The 17,978-nt window shown below is 62.6% G+C and overlaps 3 protein-coding genes across 5 annotated transcripts in view; 1 reads left to right on the top strand and 2 right to left on the bottom strand.

Annotated features, from left to right (window-relative positions):
* Positions 1–818: 818 nt before the first annotated feature.
* Positions 819–8,261, top strand: LOC132509253 (cytochrome b-245 light chain). Its single transcript, XM_060130006.1, has 6 exons — positions 819–973; positions 4,302–4,371; positions 4,860–4,934; positions 5,169–5,252; positions 5,773–5,854; positions 7,849–8,261. The coding sequence occupies exons 1-6, from the start codon at positions 916–918 to the stop codon at positions 8,056–8,058; spliced, it is 579 nt and encodes a 192-aa protein (XP_059985989.1). The 5' UTR covers positions 819–915; the 3' UTR covers positions 8,059–8,261.
* Positions 7,239–12,063, bottom strand: IL17C (interleukin 17C). Of its 2 annotated transcripts, XM_060129999.1 has the most exons (3): positions 12,013–12,063; positions 11,402–11,736; positions 7,239–10,968 (listed from the first exon to the last, which is right to left on the bottom strand). In XM_060129999.1, the coding sequence occupies exons 1-3, from the start codon at positions 12,013–12,015 to the stop codon at positions 10,707–10,709; spliced, it is 600 nt and encodes a 199-aa protein (XP_059985982.1). In that variant the 5' UTR covers positions 12,016–12,063; the 3' UTR covers positions 7,239–10,706. The 2 variants fall into 2 exon arrangements, with proteins under 2 accessions (XP_059985982.1, XP_059985981.1); XM_060129998.1 differs by having other exon boundaries at positions 11,402–12,063.
* A 5,078-nt stretch (positions 12,064–17,141) lies between these two features.
* Positions 17,142–17,978, bottom strand: part of ZC3H18 (zinc finger CCCH-type containing 18) — a 51,248-nt gene continuing 50,411 nt past the window's right edge. For both annotated transcript variants that reach the window (XM_060132516.1, XM_060132517.1), the window contains one exon: positions 17,142–17,977. In XM_060132516.1, coding sequence (XP_059988499.1) covers positions 17,764–17,977 — 214 coding nt within the window. In that variant the 3' untranslated portion in view covers positions 17,142–17,763. The remainder of the gene's footprint in view (position 17,978) is intronic.

Below are 17,978 nucleotides of genomic sequence, written 5' to 3'. Positions count from 1 at the left end.
GCTGGGGACTCGACTTCTGCCCCCAGCTCGCCCTCTGTTGCCCAGCCACATATGGGGTGCTCAGCTGACCCTGCCCCATGGCCATGGCCACCACCGTGGTGGACGTGGTCACTCAGGCTGACGGGCTGGGGACGCGGTTTGGGCCTGGCTCTAAGCTCCGTCCAGGAAGGGAGGTGGGAAGCGGCTTTGCGGGCAGGAGCCCCTATTCAGCCGAAGCTGTGGGTCTGCGACCAGAGCCCTCGCTCCAAGTGAGCTTCTCCATTCCTCTGAGCTGAGCGACCTCCCCTTTCGCACCCCTCCCCATTGTCCTAACCAGCTGGGGGGAGGAGGGGGAGGGCATCTGAGCGCTCTGACCTTGACCCTGAAGGGGGGTCAGAGGAGGGAGGTGAGAGGACTGCCCAGCACCCCTGCACTCCGGATTTTCCCAGAAGCCTCCCACTCTCAGCACCACCCCTCCCAAATTAGCCTCTGAGCAAAGGGTTGCCTGCAGAGGCCACACCTGTCCACACCCGCGCTAGCCCAGGGCCAGATGAGGCGGAGGCTGGGCCTGCGCTGACACGAGGCTCAGGGGTCCTGGCTTGAAGCCCCGCCCCCACTCGAGTCCACCGCGGCCGAGCTGGCTGGGTCTGCACGGGGGAAGGCCTGGGCCGGCTGGGTAGGGCCCCTTCCTGAGCTCCAGGTTCCAGGCTCTCGTGGCGGGGGTGGGGGACGCGGCTCCCGGGAGCACCGGGACCCCACCTGCCCCCAGGCCTGCCTGCCACCTGGGGAACCGGGGCTGGGGCGGGGCCAGCGGCGGGGCGGGGCCGGGCGGGGCCGGAACTCGGGGGACTCGGGGGACTCGGGGCGGGAGGCAGGCGGAGCTCTGGGGACGCGGGATCCGAAGTGCCTTAGCCGTGTCCGAGCCGGGTCGCCACCATGGGGCAGATCGAGTGGGCCATGTGGGCCAACGAGCAGGCGCTGGCGTCCGGCCTGAGTGAGTGGGGGGCTGCCGCACTGGGGGCGGGGCTGCAGAGGGCAGCTGCGCCTGGGGTGAGGGGTGCCGCGGCAGTCCAGGCTGGAGCCCGGGCTGGGGAAGTGGGGGCCTGGAGGCCTCAGGCTATGGCCGAGGAAAGGGGGAGGGCTCAGGCTGGAGAGGGGGCGGGAGAGGGTCCTGAGGAGCCAGAGACCCTGGGCTGCAGGCCAGGAAGTGGGAACTGAGGCCTGGGGGTGGGGGCCTCGAGACTGGAGACTCCAGCGGCAAGGAGTCTGGGGGCCTGTGTTGGGAGCAGGCAGCAGCCTCCTAGCGGAGCCTTGGAGCTGGGGAGGGGGATCCGGGGCCCTCCTGCCCCTGCAGACCCGTGCACACCCACACCCCATCCTCTGTCCCTTCACTCTTCCACCCCCACCCCCACCCCACCCCGTCACAAGAGGAAGTTACAGTCGGGGGAAGAAGCGTTAGCCCCCGGTGGTTTCCGGAGAGTCACTGCCCAGCAGGGTTGAGAAAACCTGGCCTGACCCACCCCTGTCTGGACTGGCCCCTCCTGCCCCGGGGGTCCTGGGGTGTGGAGGTGGGCTCCTCCTGCCTCCTGGCCTTGGACTTGGCCCATGGGGGGTGACCGCTCTGTCTCTGGGGCCCAGGCCTGAGTCTGCTCAGAAGGCCATTGCACAAGGCGGCTGGAAACAGCCATGTGACCTCCTCCCACCCAGCTCCCTGCGGCTGCTTCTGGGGAGGGACGGCGCCGTCACCCCGCCGCCCTGCGCTCATGGGGCGGAAGCCCGTGCTGTACAGACGCAGGAACCTCTCAGGAGGTGGCGAGGCCTGAAGCAAGAAGAAGCCGCTCACGGCTCTGCCCCTCCCAGGAAGGCCCCACACCTAGTCTGAGTGGGCGGGTGGGAGGACTGGGGGATACGGTGATGAGGAGGGTCTCAGCCCACCCCCACTTACCTGGGACCCACCCCGAGGCCCCCACGCCCATCCTGGGGACTGGAGGAGCCGGCAGAGCTGGGTGCGGAGGGGAGCATTGTAAGGTTGCGTTTTGGGAGGTGGGCAGCTTTGGGGCACCAGCCCCAAGATTTGTGCCCAGGCAGACAGGCCCCCTTCTGGCGTCTCAGTGGCTGAGAACTCAGTGGGTCAGTACCTGGCTCTCCTCACTTCTGCCCAGAGCTGTGGTCTCCCCCCCCCCGACCTCCCCTGCAATGACTATGGCTCAGCTTCCTCCACCATCAGAAGGGTCGGTTTGTCAGAAGTTCCCCCTTTTGGCTCCAAATTCCTCCTTTTGCCGACTTTTCCTCCCGATTCAGTACTAACTCCAGCCCTCCGGGCTGACCAGGCCAGGCCCGACGAGTGGCCCAGCAGCCCGTGCGCCCTTTTTATTGTAGAAAGTCCCATCTAATCAGACCATGTCCCCTCCAATTCCGACCGCTCCACCCCTGGCCCTCTAGTCCTCTGGGGCCCACCCACCCTGGCCTTTGCGGAAGCGGCTTCGGAGAAGTCTTTCCAGAGCGCACAGCCTGACGTAGCCAGCACCTCTGCCCACGTTGACCTTGCTCACCACTAGCTGAAGTTTCCATCCCCATCGTGAGACCACAGCCCCATGGGAGCTGAGGCTCTTGCTGGTGATAGAGGCCCAGGCCAAGGAAGTTACACCCCCGGGTCGAGTGGCCATGGTGCTGCCTGAAGGCAGGGGAGATGTCCCTTCCCTCCTGCAGCTCAGGGAGGCGCCGACAGCACAGCAAGCGTGAACATGAACGTAGCTGAGCCTGACACCTGCGGAAGATGATGCGGGTTCAGGGGCCGAAGGGAGGGGCGCCAGGAGTCAGGGCTTTTACCCGGTGAGATTCTGAGGCCAGAGCCGGGAAGAAACAGACCAAAAGATCATCCCCCACAAGGAACTGTGCCATCTGCCACTGGAGCCTGGACGAAGAAAGTCTCGAACAAGACAAAACCGCTGGAAACTCAGGCCTGTACTGCGCATGGGGTGGGGGGGGGCTGCCACAGGGCCCACTGACCAGGAAGTTCAGGTCACCGGAAAGAACTACTGAAGGATGTGCTACAGCGAGAGCGTTGCTGGATCCAGAGAGAAGGACGGCAGCGCCAGCGTGAAGACACTGGCTGTAAATCATTAATAACCGTGGGTAGTTTGGGGTGAGACTGAAGTTAAACCTTCTAAAGTCCACATGCGGTTCAGGAAGAGGAATTTTAAAATTAAAGTTTGATCAGGTCAGCAGAAGGCAGAAGAAGCAACAGAAAAGCTACCTCAAGAGAAAACACAAGAGAGCAAAGTAAGTTACCTGCAAGCACAGTCGATAAAAGGTGTTAAATTCACTATCAGATTGCTTAAACCATAAAGAATCTAGCTCTATCGGCTTATTCATTATAGCCCAAGACCAGAAGCAACTGACACGTCCCAAAGACAGGAGAATGGATAAACACATCGTGGCGGATTCACACAGTAGGAAACTACCCAACAAGACAGAGTGAGCTGGAGCTCCATGCAAACCACCGCAGGAAGGGCCTGGACAAACCTTCAGTTCGGCAAAAAAGGGCCCTCGGGGAACTTTCTGGGGTGGCGGGAATCTTGATTCGGGTGGAGATCACGTAGGGGGTCACACATGTAAAAAGTCTGTGCACTTTATGTAATCGTTATACCTCAATAAATGACTGGAAATCCTGGGGACAGTTGGTGGTGACGGTGTCAAAACAATGTGAATGTGCTTCACGGCACTGAGCTGTTCACTGATTTTACCGCAATAGAAAAGAAAAAGATTACTGGGGAGGAAAGACAGAGATACGCTTGCTCGCGGCAGGCGCACACAGGGCTGCAGGTAAAGGGCTGGAGAGACCAAGTCCACTCAGAACTGCATGAGACAAAACACACGAATGGGGGCGTCCAGGACACCCCCAGCCGGGAGAGAACGTCCACGCAGCCGGTACAGAGTCAGCAACCAACAGTGCAGTCTTTAAATGCATCGAGCAAACACTCAGCGTGTTGAGGGTCAGGGGCCTGGGGAGTGTGTCCAGGCTGGAGCCCAGGCCTTTCCTCTCCCACACATCCCTCAGCAGCTCCTCAGGCCCCTCCCTGGCTCGAATGCTGCTTCCCAGGGGAAGGCGTCCCGACCCCCATGCCTACGGCCATTCCCCATCACCGGCCAGGGGCTGCACCCACCTGGGTCCCCTTCCTGGGCTAACACGGTGGCGGACAGAGGGCAGCTCTGTGGTGTACTGGTGGCCCCTTGGGGGGAGGGGGAGCACAGGGGGGCGGCCAGAGCCCCTGCAGGCGTGGGGTGGGGCACCTGCTAACCTGCTTCTCCTCTGTCCACAGTCCTCATCACCGGGGGCATTGTGGCCACGGCCGGCCAGTTTGCCCAGTGGTACCTGGGCGCATACTCCATGTATCCTCCCGCTGCACACCCCAGGTCGGGGCGGGGGGATAGAGATGCCGCTGCCCCTGGAAGGCAGGAGGCGCTCATAGCAGGGAGGTGACAGACCACTGGGCTGGGCCCTGGCGGGGTGGGAGGTGTCAGTGCCCCCTGAGGGTGGCACTGAGGCCTCGGGAATGCTCGGGATCCCCTCCACACCCCCGTCTATCAGCCACCCTCCCTAGCTGGCGGGGCCTATCCACGAGGGGACTGGGTCCCCCCTTTCCCCCGCCAGCCCAGCTGTTACAGGCTGTCTGGAGGCCAAGGCAGGCACGGGGGGAGGGAGGGCACAGGACAGCAAAGGAGGCAGCAAAGTGGCCAGAGCTATGGGAATCCCGTCCAGCTGTTTCCCAGCTGCATGACCTCAGGCAGCGGCCGCACCTCTCTCTTTTCTCATCAGCAAAGGGGGCTCACTGCGGCCCCTCAGGCTGAGCTGGGCTCTTCCTTAACCGCAGCTTCAGAGCGGCAGGTGTGTTGATCTGCCTGCTAGAGTACCCGCGGGGTAAGAGGAGCAAGGGCTCCACCATGGAGAGGTGGTGAGTCTCCCCGCCCTGCCCTGGCGGCCTCCCCAGGAGCCGTAACCACGCGGGAGCCTGGTCCTGTCCCCAGCGCCGGCCCACTGGGTGTCTGCCCAGCCGCTGAGCCCCTGGGACCCTGGGACCCTGGGACCCTGGGACCCTGGGAGGAAGAGCCGGGCGCTCTGGGCCGGGGTGGGCGGTGGGGTGTGCTGAGCTGGACGCAGTCTGTCTCCCCTCCCTCCCTCTGCCTAGCGGACAGAAGTACCTGACCAGAGCAGTGAAGGTGTTCGGGCCCCTCACCAGCAATTACTACATCCGGGCCTTCCTTCACCTTGGGTGAGTCTCTGCCCACTTGGGATCACCAGCACGGCCGGCAGAGGACTGCTGGGGTCAAGTTAGGCCCCTCCCGGGCTCTGCCAGAGGTTCCCTAAACCTGTATCTGTCATTACTTACAGGGTAATGATTCACCCCAACCTGGTAGCTAAGTCAGGAATAATCAGTGTTCTGGGGTTGACTGGGCTCAGCTGGGCGGTTCTGCTCAGCCGTCCCACAATGAGTCTGGTGGTCGCCGCCGGGGAGACCGCCATGCGCAGCGCCCCTGCAGCTGCTTGGGCCTCCTCCCTGGGTGGCGGCGGGGGGCCCAGCGCCCTGCCCCTATGTCTGCCCGGTTTGCCCTGTGCAAACCAGGCAGAGAACAGCTCCGGGGCCGAAGTTAGAAGCCCAGCCTGGGCAGCAGTGGGCATCCCCTCCGCTCAAGGTCCTGGGGGCTTTGTCCTGAGATCCTGTGGTCTCTGACCAAGGCCTGGGGCTGCAGACCCCCCTTCTGACTGTCTTCCGTCCTCCACCCCCTCCCCAGGCTGTCGGTACCTGCTGGCTTCCTGCTCGCCACCATCCTGGGCACAGCCTGCTTGGCCATCGCAAGCAGCATCTACCTGCTGGTGAGTAGCGTCCTCCGTGGTCAGCCCCGCCGGTCCTTGACAGCCTTGGCCCCGTGGCTGGCCCTGCAGGCCGAGCCCGTGTCCTTGCTCACGTCGTGGGGACAGTTCCAATGTAGCCTCCATTCTGGCCCATCTAGCGTGCTGGCCGTTCCCCTACGTCCTCTGTAACCTGCGCTGCAGCCCTGCGCGGTGTGAGGTGGGGCCCCCACTTCACAGACAAGCGGCGGAAGCTCAGAGAGGGGACGTGGCTGGCCCAGGTCACACGGCCGGCAGGCCCGGCCTGGACTGGGATCCGCTGCTCAAAGGTTTCTCATCCAGTTCGGGATGCCGTCAGGAGCTCGTGAGCAGGGCAGATGCCATGTGCAAAACCCTTGGGGCTGGGTTTGCCTGGAGTCCAGGTTACGCAAAGGGCCCCTTGTCAGTGAGGCTGGGCAGGACAGGGGGCGGTAGGGATGGGGCAGGGGCCCCACCAGGCGCAGGCTGCCGGACGCTCGCTGTTCTGCGCGTGGTGCCCCTGACCCGCCGAGCCGCGGTTCCAGCCCCACCACGGCCACCAGCTTCAGTCAGGCCGACAGGGCCTGATGATTTCGACTTGATTGCTCCGCTGATGACGAGCTGGCCGCCGCCTCATTCGCTTCAGCTGTCTCAGTGCTTCTGCGCTGCCTGGTCAGACCTTTTGCCCATTCTCCTACGGGGGTTTTGTCTTTTTCTTGTTAGTTTGCAGTGTATTTTATAAAATGTGTATTTTAATTGTGAATCCTTTGTAAGTTTTAGCCACTGTGGATACTTCCTCCTTCTCTATTAAGGATCTAACTTTGTCCGTGAATTCTTCACTGAGCAGAAGTCTGTCTGTCTAATACATTTATTTGCTTTATAGTTTGTGCTTTTTAAAAATGGCTTTTCCTGCCCGTATGCCATATTTTCCTCCATTCTTTTCCTTCAACTTTCTAGTTTTACCTTCTGGGATAGAGTGTTCTACTTTGGGTTTTTTTTTCCTCTTAATTAATTTATTTTTTGGCTGCGTCGGGTCTTCGTTGCTGCACACGGGCTTTCTGTAGTTGCAGAGAGCGGGGGCTACTCTTCGTTGTGGCTCACAGGCTCTAGGCGTGCGGGCTTCAGTAGTTGTGGTTCACGGGCTTTAGTAGTCGTGGCTCGTGGGCCTCAGTAGTTGTGGCACGAGGGCTCAGTAGTTGTGGCACGCGGGCTCTAGAGCGCAGGCTCAGTAGTTGTGGTGCACGTGCTTAGTTGCTCCGCGGCATGTGGGATCTTGCCAGACCAGGGCCCGAACCCATGTCCCCTGCATTGGCAGGCGGATTCTTAACCACTGCGCCACCAGGGAAGCCCCAGTGTTCTAGTTTTTAACTTAGCAGGCGTGATTCTAGAAATTCACTTTATTCTTATGCTTCATAAAGTCTATGCTGTCACGTGTTTTTGTATCAACTAATGTATTAGGGGAGACAAAATGAAAGATACACGTTCTCAGGTCCACTTGGCCTCTGGCCCTGGAGTCTGCATTTCAGCAAATTCCCTGGGCCGTGCACTCTTCCTCCTCAACACACCTGGGCCCCTGGCCTCCGTGGCCACCCTCCTGGGCCTCTCCCCACCCGCCTCCCCCAGAGCTGCCGGCCTCAGTTCAGCATCATGGCCACTCAGGCCTGGGCTTCTGGCCTGCTCCTGGCCCTTAGTCCCTGGGAAGAAGGCTGGCCTTGGGCTGTGCACCTGGAAGCTGCCTCCAGGGGATCTTTCAGGAGCCCCGGGGTTCAGCACCCCTCGCTCTTGTGGGGCCCCTTGTGTTGTGGTGAAATAGCTGGGTTCTGACTGTGTGGCCTCAGGCCCATCAAATAACCTCTCTGAGCTCCAGTCCCCTCAGGTCTCACTGAATTCGGTCGTGTCCTGGCTTCTGGCGGGGGTGGGGGAGTGCAGGGGCGGGGAGGCCGTATGGCGGGGCGGGGCGGCCTGGGAGGACCCCAGCCCAGCCCTTCCATGTCCTGCAGGCGGCTATCCACGGGGAGCACTGGACCCCCATCGAGACCAAGCCCAAGGAGCGGCCGCAGGTGGGGGGCACCATCAAGCAGCCACCCAGCAACCCCCCGCCCCGGCCACCAGCCGAGGCCCGCAAGAAGCCGAGTGAGGAGGAGGTGGCAGGGGTCCCTGGGGGTGGCCCCCAGGAAAACCCCATGCCGGTGACTGATGAGGTCGTGTGACCAGGGCCTCGAGCCACTCCCGTCCCGCCAAAGCTTCGAGGGCTTCTCCTGCAGACGGGTGGGGGTGGGCAGCCCCCAGCCCAGGGCACCCCCTTTTCTGCAGACTCCTTCAGGTTCGCCGGCAACAGGGCTGTCATCTTCCTCACTGGCACTGGGATCTCAGTGCATCGCCTGTTCCACGAAACACGTATCTGGAATTCCAACTGTTTGTGTTTCTACGCTGGAAAAGAACGTCTCAGGTCTGGGGGGAGGGTGTGTGTGTCCCCCCAGCTCCCTGACCTGCTAGGACTCACCTGCTGCAGCACCCCTTGGACCACCCTGGGGCCAGTGTGCCGTGGGCAAGGTGCCCACTTGGGACTTCCGCTCCAGCCAGGTCGCCAAAGTTGTTACCAAACCAAACTCGGGTCTGCTCACCCCTGCACAGCAAAGCCAGTCTGCTGACACGCGTTGTGGTGAAGGCAGGTGCAGGGTTTACCACAGGCACCAAGCAAGGAGTCCGGGCAGCTCATGCTCAAAAGCCCCCCAACTCCCTGGTGGCTTTCAGGGAAAGGCTTTTAAAGACAGAGGGAGGGAGGGAGGGAGGGAGGGTGGGGGAGTCATCAGCGGGTGAGTGAACCCAAAGTGGGTTCGGTTAACACGTACACACCCACACACCATACATGCCCCCGCGCACACACCGCACACACACCACAGTAGCCATGGCGGGCCCAGGAGCCCCTGTGGCCCCGAAGCTTTGCCTGGCTTCAGCTCACACCCCAGCCTGGGAAGCCCCTTCCTTCCCCGGCACCCACTCCCCCGAAGTCTGGAAAAGCCCTTAAATCGCTCGCCTCCTGCTCTCACACTTTCAGAGCTGGGGGTCTCTAGGGACCTCTGGCCTGGAGGGCACACTGCCTGTCAGCCAACACTCTTCGTCTTCAGCATAAATCCAGTCGGCCCACCGTTCCTCCGCCCCCACTCCCAGACCACTCCCAGCACTGCCCTGTCCCGCCCGGTGCCCGGCTCGGAGCCCACAGGCTCCCATAGCCCAGGACGGACACTGTCTCCGGCCCCCGCCCGCACCTGCTGTGGCCCTTGTCACCCCGTCCACTGGGCTCCAGCCACACTGCCCCCCGGGCACAGGCAGGCCACCTTCTCAGCCTCTGCACAGGCCATCCCCTCTGCCTGGAGCACTGGGCCCCGGATGGCCACTCAGGTGGTGCCCAGGTGGCCACCACTGCAGCCCCTCTCCCTTCCCTTATCCCTTCACCACCAACCGGCCCAGGGCTTCGCTGATGGGGCCGTGGTGGTCGGTCACCCACGGGGCAGGTGGGGAGCTATCCATTTTGTTCACAGCTCTGATCCCGGTCCTGGGCACAGGGCAGAAACTCAGTAAGTGCTGATTGAAGACTCCTTCCAAGCTCAAGATAAAGGTTACCTCCTCCGGGTAGCCTTCTGAGACCCCTCCCCTCTTCCTGGGCCTTACACACAGTAGGTGTCAATCAGCAGGTGAAAGTGGCAGGGGGGTGCAGACAACTGCCCTGCAGCCCCACAGCCCTTAGAGCTGACGTGCGTCACAGGTGTGGGGACTGAGGCTCCAAAGCGGGCATCGTAGCTGATCGAGAACTGCTGAGGCCACGCACTCCTGGGCCCCTAAACTCATTGTCCCGAAACGTGCTCTGAGCCAGGACCTTCTGCCGTGATAGGTCAGGCGGTTCTCAGGTGGCTGGCTGGGTGCCTGAGCTGGGAGGTGCCCGTTAGCTTGGCTGCCCCTCGTCTGGCAGGTCACCCGTGGTGGACAGAAGCCCAAGGGGGTTTCCAGAGCTGCCTGGGCCTCTGCTGGGGTTGGGGGAGCATGACTCAGCCAGGCTACAGAGACATGTCCCCCTGAGCGGACCCCCGGGAAGTCACCCCAGGACACCTGTCCATGGGGTAGGGAGGTAGTCCCCAGGGGCCACACCCACGTCTGTGGGGAGAGGGCTGGGCTTTGGGAATGAGTCCCATCGCCAGACCCGGGAGCTACTGCATGGCCAGCGGGGCACACCTGGGCTCCACTCTGTTAAAACATAACCCCGCCCTGGGTGCACCTGGGTCCATGCATAGACCTTCCTAGAAGGACACACCACGATCTGGGCCAGTGGCTGCCCCTGGGGGACCAGCTGGGTGTTAACGACCAGGCAGCGTAGAGGGTGAGAGAGTGGCTTCACCCACTGCCCTCTGTGCCAGCCAGTGTTGTGCTCTGAGATACTGTTTAGCCGTGAGACAACGCGTATTCACGTGTAAAATAAATAGCTGTTTTAGAAACACAGGGGTGCTTGTTCCTCCCGGGGGGCTGGGGTGAGGGGAGCCCAGGAGGCCAGGAAGTGGAGGTGGCCATCAGAACACCTTTTCCCTTTTCTGTAGGTGTTTTAGCAAGTTCCAGAAGAGTGAGAATGTTCCTTCTAGCCCAGCTGTTTCTGTCAAAGGATAAACTGCCTCTCCAGCTGGGGGCTGCCCAGCACAGGGTCATCCCCCAGGCACCGGGGGCTGGGCCCTTCCCAGGCCAGGTCTCAAAGCAGAGGCCTGGAGCCTCGTTACCCGCCCAGGGCCCCAGGGGGGCACATAAATACCCGATAAATACACATAAATAGGAGGGGCGTCCCTGGAGGCCAGTCCAGGAGCCGAGCCAGTGATCACCGGGCCGACCTGGGCAGGACACAGGTGCAGCCCACGGGCACTCGGATGAACTCGGTGTGGAAGGTGAAGGCCCCGGGCGTGGGCACCCCCGCCGCATCCCGGGAGCATGGCCGACGGCGCAGCACCAGGAGGCTCTGGACCAGCGGCACCGAGTTGAGCGCAGCCGTCTCGCGGCCTGTCTTGGCGCTGATGCAGCCCCGGCACAGGCACTCGGCGAAGGCCAGCTTCTGGGGGTAGCGGCTCTCGTCCGTGTCCACGCTGAGGGACAGGCGGGGTGTAAGCGAGCCCGGGCGGGCGCCCCCTTCCCTGCCCGCGGCTGCCCCATGCTCTCAGGGCGGCTCCGGGCCGCAGGGTGGGAGGTATGGGGCGCTGGGAGGGCTTGGCACGCAGCTGGTGCCCAGGAAGTGAGACTGTGTGCGTGCCCCACGGCCCTCCCAGAGCCCAGAAGCCCCCCTCTCTCCCTGCCAGTCCCAGCCCCACCCCTGCAAGAACTCAAATGGGGGCCCCCCAAATTTTCCCGGGGGACCCTGGTGTCTGAGGTCTGGGCTGAGGTCTGAGACACTGGGCGAGGACCAGCTCGCGGGGGAGCCTTGACCTCCCAGTGGTGGGGCGGGCCGGCCGGAGGTCAGCAGGTGAGAGCGCTGAGGCTCGGGGGGCCCAGGGGCCCGTGCCCAGAGAGGCCCGCTCTCACCGGTATCTCCAGGGCGAGATGGAGCGCTGGTGGACATCAGCTTCCAGCACCTCCTCGGGCTGCAGCACGGGGCACTGGTTCCCGGCCGGCGATCCCGCGTGCCGGCCCCTGCGGCCCGCCGCCTCCAAGCTGGACACCAGCGCCACCGGCAACGCCTGCTCCCACTTGGCCGCTCGAGCCAGCAGGTGGGGAGGGGTGTGGCCCAGGGGCAGCTCCGCCGCCGAGTAGCAGCGCGGGGTCCCGGCTGTGTGGGTGCGGGCCCCTGGCCGGAGTGGGGGGCTGTGGAGAGCCAGGCTGGTGGGCGGCCAGAGCAGGAGCAGGAGGACACGGAGCGGCTGGTGGACCAGGCGGTGGGGGGTCAGCGGCGTCTCGGGGAGGGGCCCCGCCCTGCCCGCCGCGGGCTCTGCTCCCTGTGGAAAGCGGGCGGGGGGACGTAGCCTCCCTCTACAGGTCGGGAAACGGAGGCCCGGGGGGGTCTGGGCTCCTGGCTCCCTTTTGCCCCCAGATTTGGGCGGCTTCCTGGACCCTGCCTTCACGTCCTCAGCCTGGGTGTCGGGCGGCAGGCCGGGCGGCACCGTCCAGGCTGGAGGGCGGGGAGAGGAGCGGCTCACCATCGCAGCGGGGGCTGGGTTCCGGGCTCCGCGGCGGCGCACCTGGCGGTCGCGGCGTACCCGTGGCTGCCCTGGCTGCAGCCGGCTTGCGGCGCCCTTTATACCCCGGGCCACGCCTGGGGAAAATCCGGCGCCCTCCCTCCTCGGGAAGGGCCTGGCCTTGCTTCCTCCTCCCCTCCCTGCAACTGTCCCCTCCCCTCCAGGACAGGGTGGACCCAGTCGCCCTCCTCTCCCCCATCTCCAGGGACCCTACCCCAGGCCAAGCACTTGCCGATGGGGCTCAGAACGGTCTTTCCCGTGTGACAGGAACTCTCGAACCTTCTCCAAGTGCCAAGTCCTAACCCCTTGTACGTTTTTGCTGTCTGGACCTGGTGACCTGAGGCGAGAGCGTGCTCATTTTGCGCCACTGCCCAGTCCTCCCCCAGGGCTGATTCTCCCGTCCCCTCCTCCTGCCACGTGGGGAGGTTCCAGAAGGGACCGGGCGGCTGGGGGCCAGCGAGCCCCTTCAGGATTCTCTGCTGGGCTTCTGTGGTTTCCGTCAACAAAAGTGCAAGTCTGAGGTGGAGGGGGTGGCAATGCCCTGGAACCTTTAAAGGGCAGGGTGCCCTAAGCAGCTTTCTAAGGAGGCCCCCGGAGCCCACCTGCACCAACTCCATGCTGCTGGTGAGGGTGCTGGGGTGCCTTCATTACCCTACAAGGGAGACGGTTTAGGGCCAGATCCTGCCAAGTTTTGAACGCTGAGGTTTGGATGCCATGCTGGCGAGGGCCTCTCGAATCAGGATAAAATGTCCCGCTGAGGAGGGCCTGGGCGTGCAGGATGGAGTCAACCTGCCTTCCGGGTTTCCTCACCTGCCGGCAGGAGCCAGAATGTCCACCACCAAGGGGCCCGTCTGACACTGGAGGCGCAGACTCGGTGGACAGGAGGACCCCTGAGAGGGGCATGGAGAAGGCAGTGGGACGCCGGGGCCCTCCCGGCCTCGGTCTGGAGGAAATGTTCCCACAGCGGGCATCGTGTCACGGCTGTTCTCCCAGCTTCTTTCTGACCGATGGATGGACAGACACATTGAGGCCCCAGGGCTGCTCCTGCCTACCACACCCCTGCCCGTGGCCATCCACCCTCTGTTTGCACACCTCCTGCAGCAGGGAGCTCACCACCTGTATTCATCTCCTGGGGCGGCCATAACAAAGTGCCCCAAAATGGGGGGCTTAAAACAACAGACGTTTATTCTCTCACAGTCTGGAAGCCAGAAGCCCCAAGTCAAAGTGTCAGCAGGGCTGGTTCCTTCTGGGGTCTCTGAGAGGGAATCCTTGCTGCCTCTCCCAGCCTCTGGCGGCTCCTGGCAATCCTTGGGGCCCCGGGCCGTAAACGCACCAGTGCAGCCTCTGCCTCACTCCCACATGGCCTCTCCCCATGTGTGTCTCTTGTCTCTGTACCTTCTACAGACATTCACCTACCCAGGGTGATCTCATCAAGAGCCTGACCTTAAGCACAGCTGCAGACCCTTCTCCCAGATAAAGGCACATTCTTCCCAGGCACTGGGGCTAGGCCCTCAACATAGGCTAGGCCCTCAACATAGTTTTGGGGGACACAATTGAGCCCCTTCCACCTTCCACCAGGACAGATGCTCAGGTCCAGAGAAAGACCCTTCTTAGGCTGAGGTGAGGCCCGCCTTATTGCAGGGCACCCAGGGCCTCAGAAATCCCAGTCCCTCCTGCCTCGGCCCCAAAGGTAGTGTGATCCCCTCCAGGGCAGGGACACCGTGCAGTGGACCTGCCCTGTCCCCAGGCGTGGAGCTGCCCTCGCAGAGTGAGGGGAGGGGGCACCCATGCCTGGCACTGGCCCCTGGGGGGGGAATCCAAGGGGAAGTGTCCTTGCCTTCGTGGGGCTGGGGTCCCCCGCAAAGGATCTTCAGAAGTGAAAGGCTCAGGGGTCCCTACGCCAAGGGGCTGAGCTTCAGCATTTTCTATGTCTTTGGGTGGGCAAGGCGGGGACAAACCCCGGGGCCGGGCCTCGCGCCTCCTTCCTCACTACAAGCTCGAGCTGTTTTGTGTGCATTGGTGGCCCGCCCGGCGTCAGAGTCCCCGGCACCCACGGAAGGACAGGGCGGAGCCCAGCAGTGCCTCATTCCTGCGGGCGGCTGAGGCAAGCACACCGGTAGAGGGTTAGGCAATACTGGAAAGGCAGCTGCAGGAGGAAGGCTGGAGGGCGTCCTGGAGGAGGCGCCCTGGATGGCTCCGCCCCTCAAAGCACAACCACCACATCTCTGCCCCCAGACCACACCCATTTGACCAAGTTCCCAAGTCCCCCTGTCTGGAGAGATGCAGAAAGGGGACGGAGGGGCACAGAGAGGGGGTGGTGGTGGATGGAGGTAGGGGAGGAGGGATGGATGGAGACAGGCACAGAGATCTACGGAGACTCAGACAAATGCAGAGACCACAGATGGAAGGCGGGGCAGAGAGAAAAGGACAGAGCCAGGGCAGGAAGGCAGAAACACAGGAACCACAGGGACACTCACCAGGGCCAGTCCCTCAGTGCCTCTGGGGTGGCCCTGCCTGTGGCTCGGAGCCCGAGCAGCCCAAGCGGGCCTGGGCTGGGGACGTGGCCTGCAGGAGGGGTTTGCTCCAGGCCCTGCCAGCTCCAGGCTCGAAGTTCTCCCCCGTCCTAGAGGGAAGCCCAGTGGCAGGCCGCAGTCCCGTCTGAAGTGGGGGTGGCAATACCCTCTCCCCCTTCCCTCCTGTGGCGTGGCCTTTTCGACCATGGGGCCCCAGGCAGTCCTGCCCACAGTCAACCTAGGACACAGCCCAGTTTTCTCGTGCTCCCCAAACTTTGCACTGTCGGGAACGACCCCTTCGCCTCACGCTTGTCCACGGCCCCTCAAGGGTGGCTGCCCGAGGCAGGGGTCCCTGCCCGCTGACCCAGGGCCTGAGCCCCCTCCCGCCCAGCTCCTCCTCCCGGTGGGGGCTGACGGGCCCGCAGGGGCTGAGGCGCTGGCTGAGCCGTCACGGGGGGAGCTGGACGGTTGGCAGAGAGCGAGAGGAGGGTGGAGGCCCAGGCCTTGAGGGAACCGGGGGCACAGGGCTGGCGCTGCGGGGAGGGGGCTGGCAGCGGCTGTAAGTCACCAGCAGGCGTACGAAACCCACAGGAACTTGATTTTCACTGAACTGAGCTGCCCACTAGTTCAATGTACTCACTCATGACGCTGGAGACGACACTTCACATTTGAGTTAGGAAAGTTACAAACTGAAAAAATGAAATCTTTTTTTTTCACCCGTTCAAGAGCGAGAGGAGGAGAGACGGGCACGCTAGAAGCTGGAGGGTGCCTTGGCTGGGGAGGGCGGCCCGAGGGGTGTGGCTCCCCTTCCCTCAAGACGAGGAGGGTTAGTATGAGAAAACTCAGAAGGGCCGAGGCTGGGCTTTCTGCCTGTGCTTCACACTCGGGGAAAGCACACCAGAGTTTCCCCCGAGGAGGCCAGCTCCAGGGCAGCACTGGCGCAGCAGACGGGAAGGCATGAGGGGCCGGCGCAGGCCTGGCCTGAGCTGGGAGAGGAAGGGTGAGGTGCAGCTGGGTCACAGTTCAGGAACAGGGAGCAGTGCGTGCAAAGGCCCGGGGTGGGAAGGAGGAATGCAAACAGGCAGGGGAGGGGCTCTGCCGGGGTCTGCAGCTGTGGAGGAGGAGGGCTGGAGGGAGGGGCAGGGGTCAGTAGGCAGAAAAGAAGCTTGAGGAACTGGGAATCACTCCCACCTTTGCATATTAACCGCCTGGCAGGGCCTCAGCCCTCACGTCCCCTGGGGGGCAAAGATGCTGAGAACCCATTATAGCACAGAGCCTCCCTTTTCCCACACGCCTGGCCTGGACTGTTCTTTCCACTAGACCTGGGGGAGAGCTGGCTCGGGGTGTGACTCTCACCCCTCCCAGGACACACCCCTGCCCCCAGATGGCAAAGGGCAAGCTGCTAGTTTAAACCCAGCTCCGGTCCAGGGAACCCAGGGCTTTAGATGCAGCCCAGGCGTGGGAAGCCACGTCAGCCCAGCCCTTTGGCACAGGAGCTGGCTGGTCAGCCGGGCCAGGGGGGCAGCGTGCTGACACCTGCGTGGGGGACTCGCTCACCCGCGGGCTCCTGGCTTCAGAGGCCATCACTGCTCGGCTGGCTCGTGGGGCCCAGCGGCTGGGGTGCAGAATGCAGGGACAGGCTGTCACCCAAGGTGTCGTGGATTCTGGCTCTGTGTCCTTGAAGGCCGCCCTTCAGAGAATGGGAGTTCCCTCTGCACCTGGCTTTGACCCGAGGGCAAATCAGATAAGTCTTGAGAAATTGCCCAGACACAGTATTGAGGCTGGTGATGCAAGAAGCAGCCCGTGTGCTGTGCTGTGGGGCGGGCGTGGACTGCACTGCAAACAGGGCACGCAGGAGGCCCCGCGGCCTGGCACTGGCTCCTGGCCGGCTCTCCTGTCCCACAGGTCAGTGGCTATGCAGCCTTGGGACAGAGCAGCCGGTAACTGAGGTAACTGAACGTAGCCTCCTGACAGCCCACAACAGGGCTCTGGGAGGCATGTCGCCTGCAAGGACTCACAGAACTTGGTTTAAAGTAAGTCACCCGAGAGCAGAGGTGCCGATGGGGGGACTGGGCGGGGGCACTCCCAGGCCCCAGCACCACTCTGCAAGTTCAATCCACAAGAAAGGGCCCCCCCCTCCAGTGGTCTTGGTCCTGCCAGGAGGAGGGCAGGGGCTCAGGAGGGCACTGCGGGCGGTGACTCTCAGACTCGACGACAGCCTCTCCCAGCCTGCAGTGAGTGAGACGGCACCGTGGTCCTGGCCGGGGTGTCTCACGCTCAGATACCTGCAAGTCCGAGTGGGGTCCAACTGTGCGTTGAGGCACTGAGTGGAGAACTGGCTTTCGGGCTGGGGTCACCTCTCTGGCTCAGGGCCCGCTGCTGGGGAAGGTGGGCTCTCGCTCAGGCGGAGATCTCGGTGTTCAGGAAGCCCTGCCAGGCCAGCCCCCGCGAGGAAACCAAGGTGAGCGCTCCACGGGGTGGGGCCTCCTTCAGCCAGCAGCCCAGTGGGCATTGCCAAGCGGAGGGCAGAGGCGGGGGCCCAGGCACAGGCAAACATCACCACCAGGGCAAGACAGCTGTTTATCAAAATATTTTATTTTAGGAGACCCCTCAAAAAAAGACCCTCCACATCTGACAGATGCCCAACAATACCCTCGGCCTTTTTTTTTTGGTCTTTTCTGTATTTTTTTTTTTCCTTTTTAAATCAACTAAAACAATTTGATGCTTAAAATAAAAGACAGGAGTATTTCCCAATCAGACTTTAGTCAAGAATATATATATACTTTTTGATCCTGGGGACGCAGGGGCGGGGAGGACACTCGGCAGACTTGGTGTTCCTGGCGACAGTAGGAGGGCGGGTGCCGAGGGCGCGACCGACGGGCGGTGAGGACGCCTGACTGACGAGCAGAGGGAGGACTCATCGTTTACATAAAATCGAGCCGGTCCTCACCGCGCTGCCGCCCGCCCAGCCGGCTCGCCGGACTTCTGCTCTGGGAAGGGGCTGCTTCAGTCTGGGATTCAGCGTCATCTTCGTTACGTGTGTGGCTTCTTTTCCAGCTGAGAAACTTTTTTTTTTTTTTTTTTAATTTTTAAAAAGAATCGCAGCCAAAATAAGACATTAACTGCAAAATCCAAAATGGCTGCGCTTACCCTATTTATAAAAACAAGTGAGTCTCTACGTTGGGGAGCAGAGCCCGGGCTACACCTTCCCGGGGATTTTGGCCCGCTTGCGGGCAATGGCGTCCTCCACGGCCTTCAGCTGCTTCAGCAGCTCCTCCCGCCGGGACAGCGTGCTGGCCTTCCCTGACTTGGTGCCCGTGGGCGCGCCGGCGGCAGCGCTGCTATCCGAGGCTTTCCCGGGCACGCTGGTGACCCTGCTGGAGCTCTTGGACTGGGGGGACAACGGGCGCTTCC

The sequence above is a fragment of the Lagenorhynchus albirostris genome, chromosome 19 (assembly GCF_949774975.1).
Source record: "Lagenorhynchus albirostris chromosome 19, mLagAlb1.1, whole genome shotgun sequence".
Lineage (NCBI taxonomy): Eukaryota > Metazoa > Chordata > Mammalia > Artiodactyla > Delphinidae > Lagenorhynchus > Lagenorhynchus albirostris.
The sequence above is the reverse complement of the archived record's forward strand: the minus strand, read 5'-3'. Positions and strand labels throughout refer to the sequence as shown.

What these genes read in the sequence shown, in the direction of transcription:
- LOC132509253 (XM_060130006.1), top strand. Translation starts at nt 916, where the DNA reads ATGGGGCAGATCGAGTGGGCCATGTGGGCCAACGAGCAGGCGCTGGCG. An exon ending in TACCTGGGCGCATACTCCAT is followed by an intron (nt 4,372 to 4,859) that starts GTATCCTCCCGC and finishes CCGCAGCTTCAG; the next exon opens with AGCGGCAGGTGTGTTGATCT. An exon ending in GGCTCCACCATGGAGAGGTG is followed by an intron (nt 4,935 to 5,168) that starts GTGAGTCTCCCC and finishes CCCTCTGCCTAG; the next exon opens with CGGACAGAAGTACCTGACCA.
- IL17C (XM_060129998.1), bottom strand. Translation starts at nt 12,015, where the DNA reads ATGGTGAGCCGCTCCTCTCCCCGCCCTCCAGCCTGGACGGTGCCGCCC. An exon ending in ATCTCGCCCTGGAGATACCG is followed by an intron (nt 10,969 to 11,401) that starts GTGAGAGCGGGC and finishes CCTGTCCCTCAG; the next exon opens with CGTGGACACGGACGAGAGCC.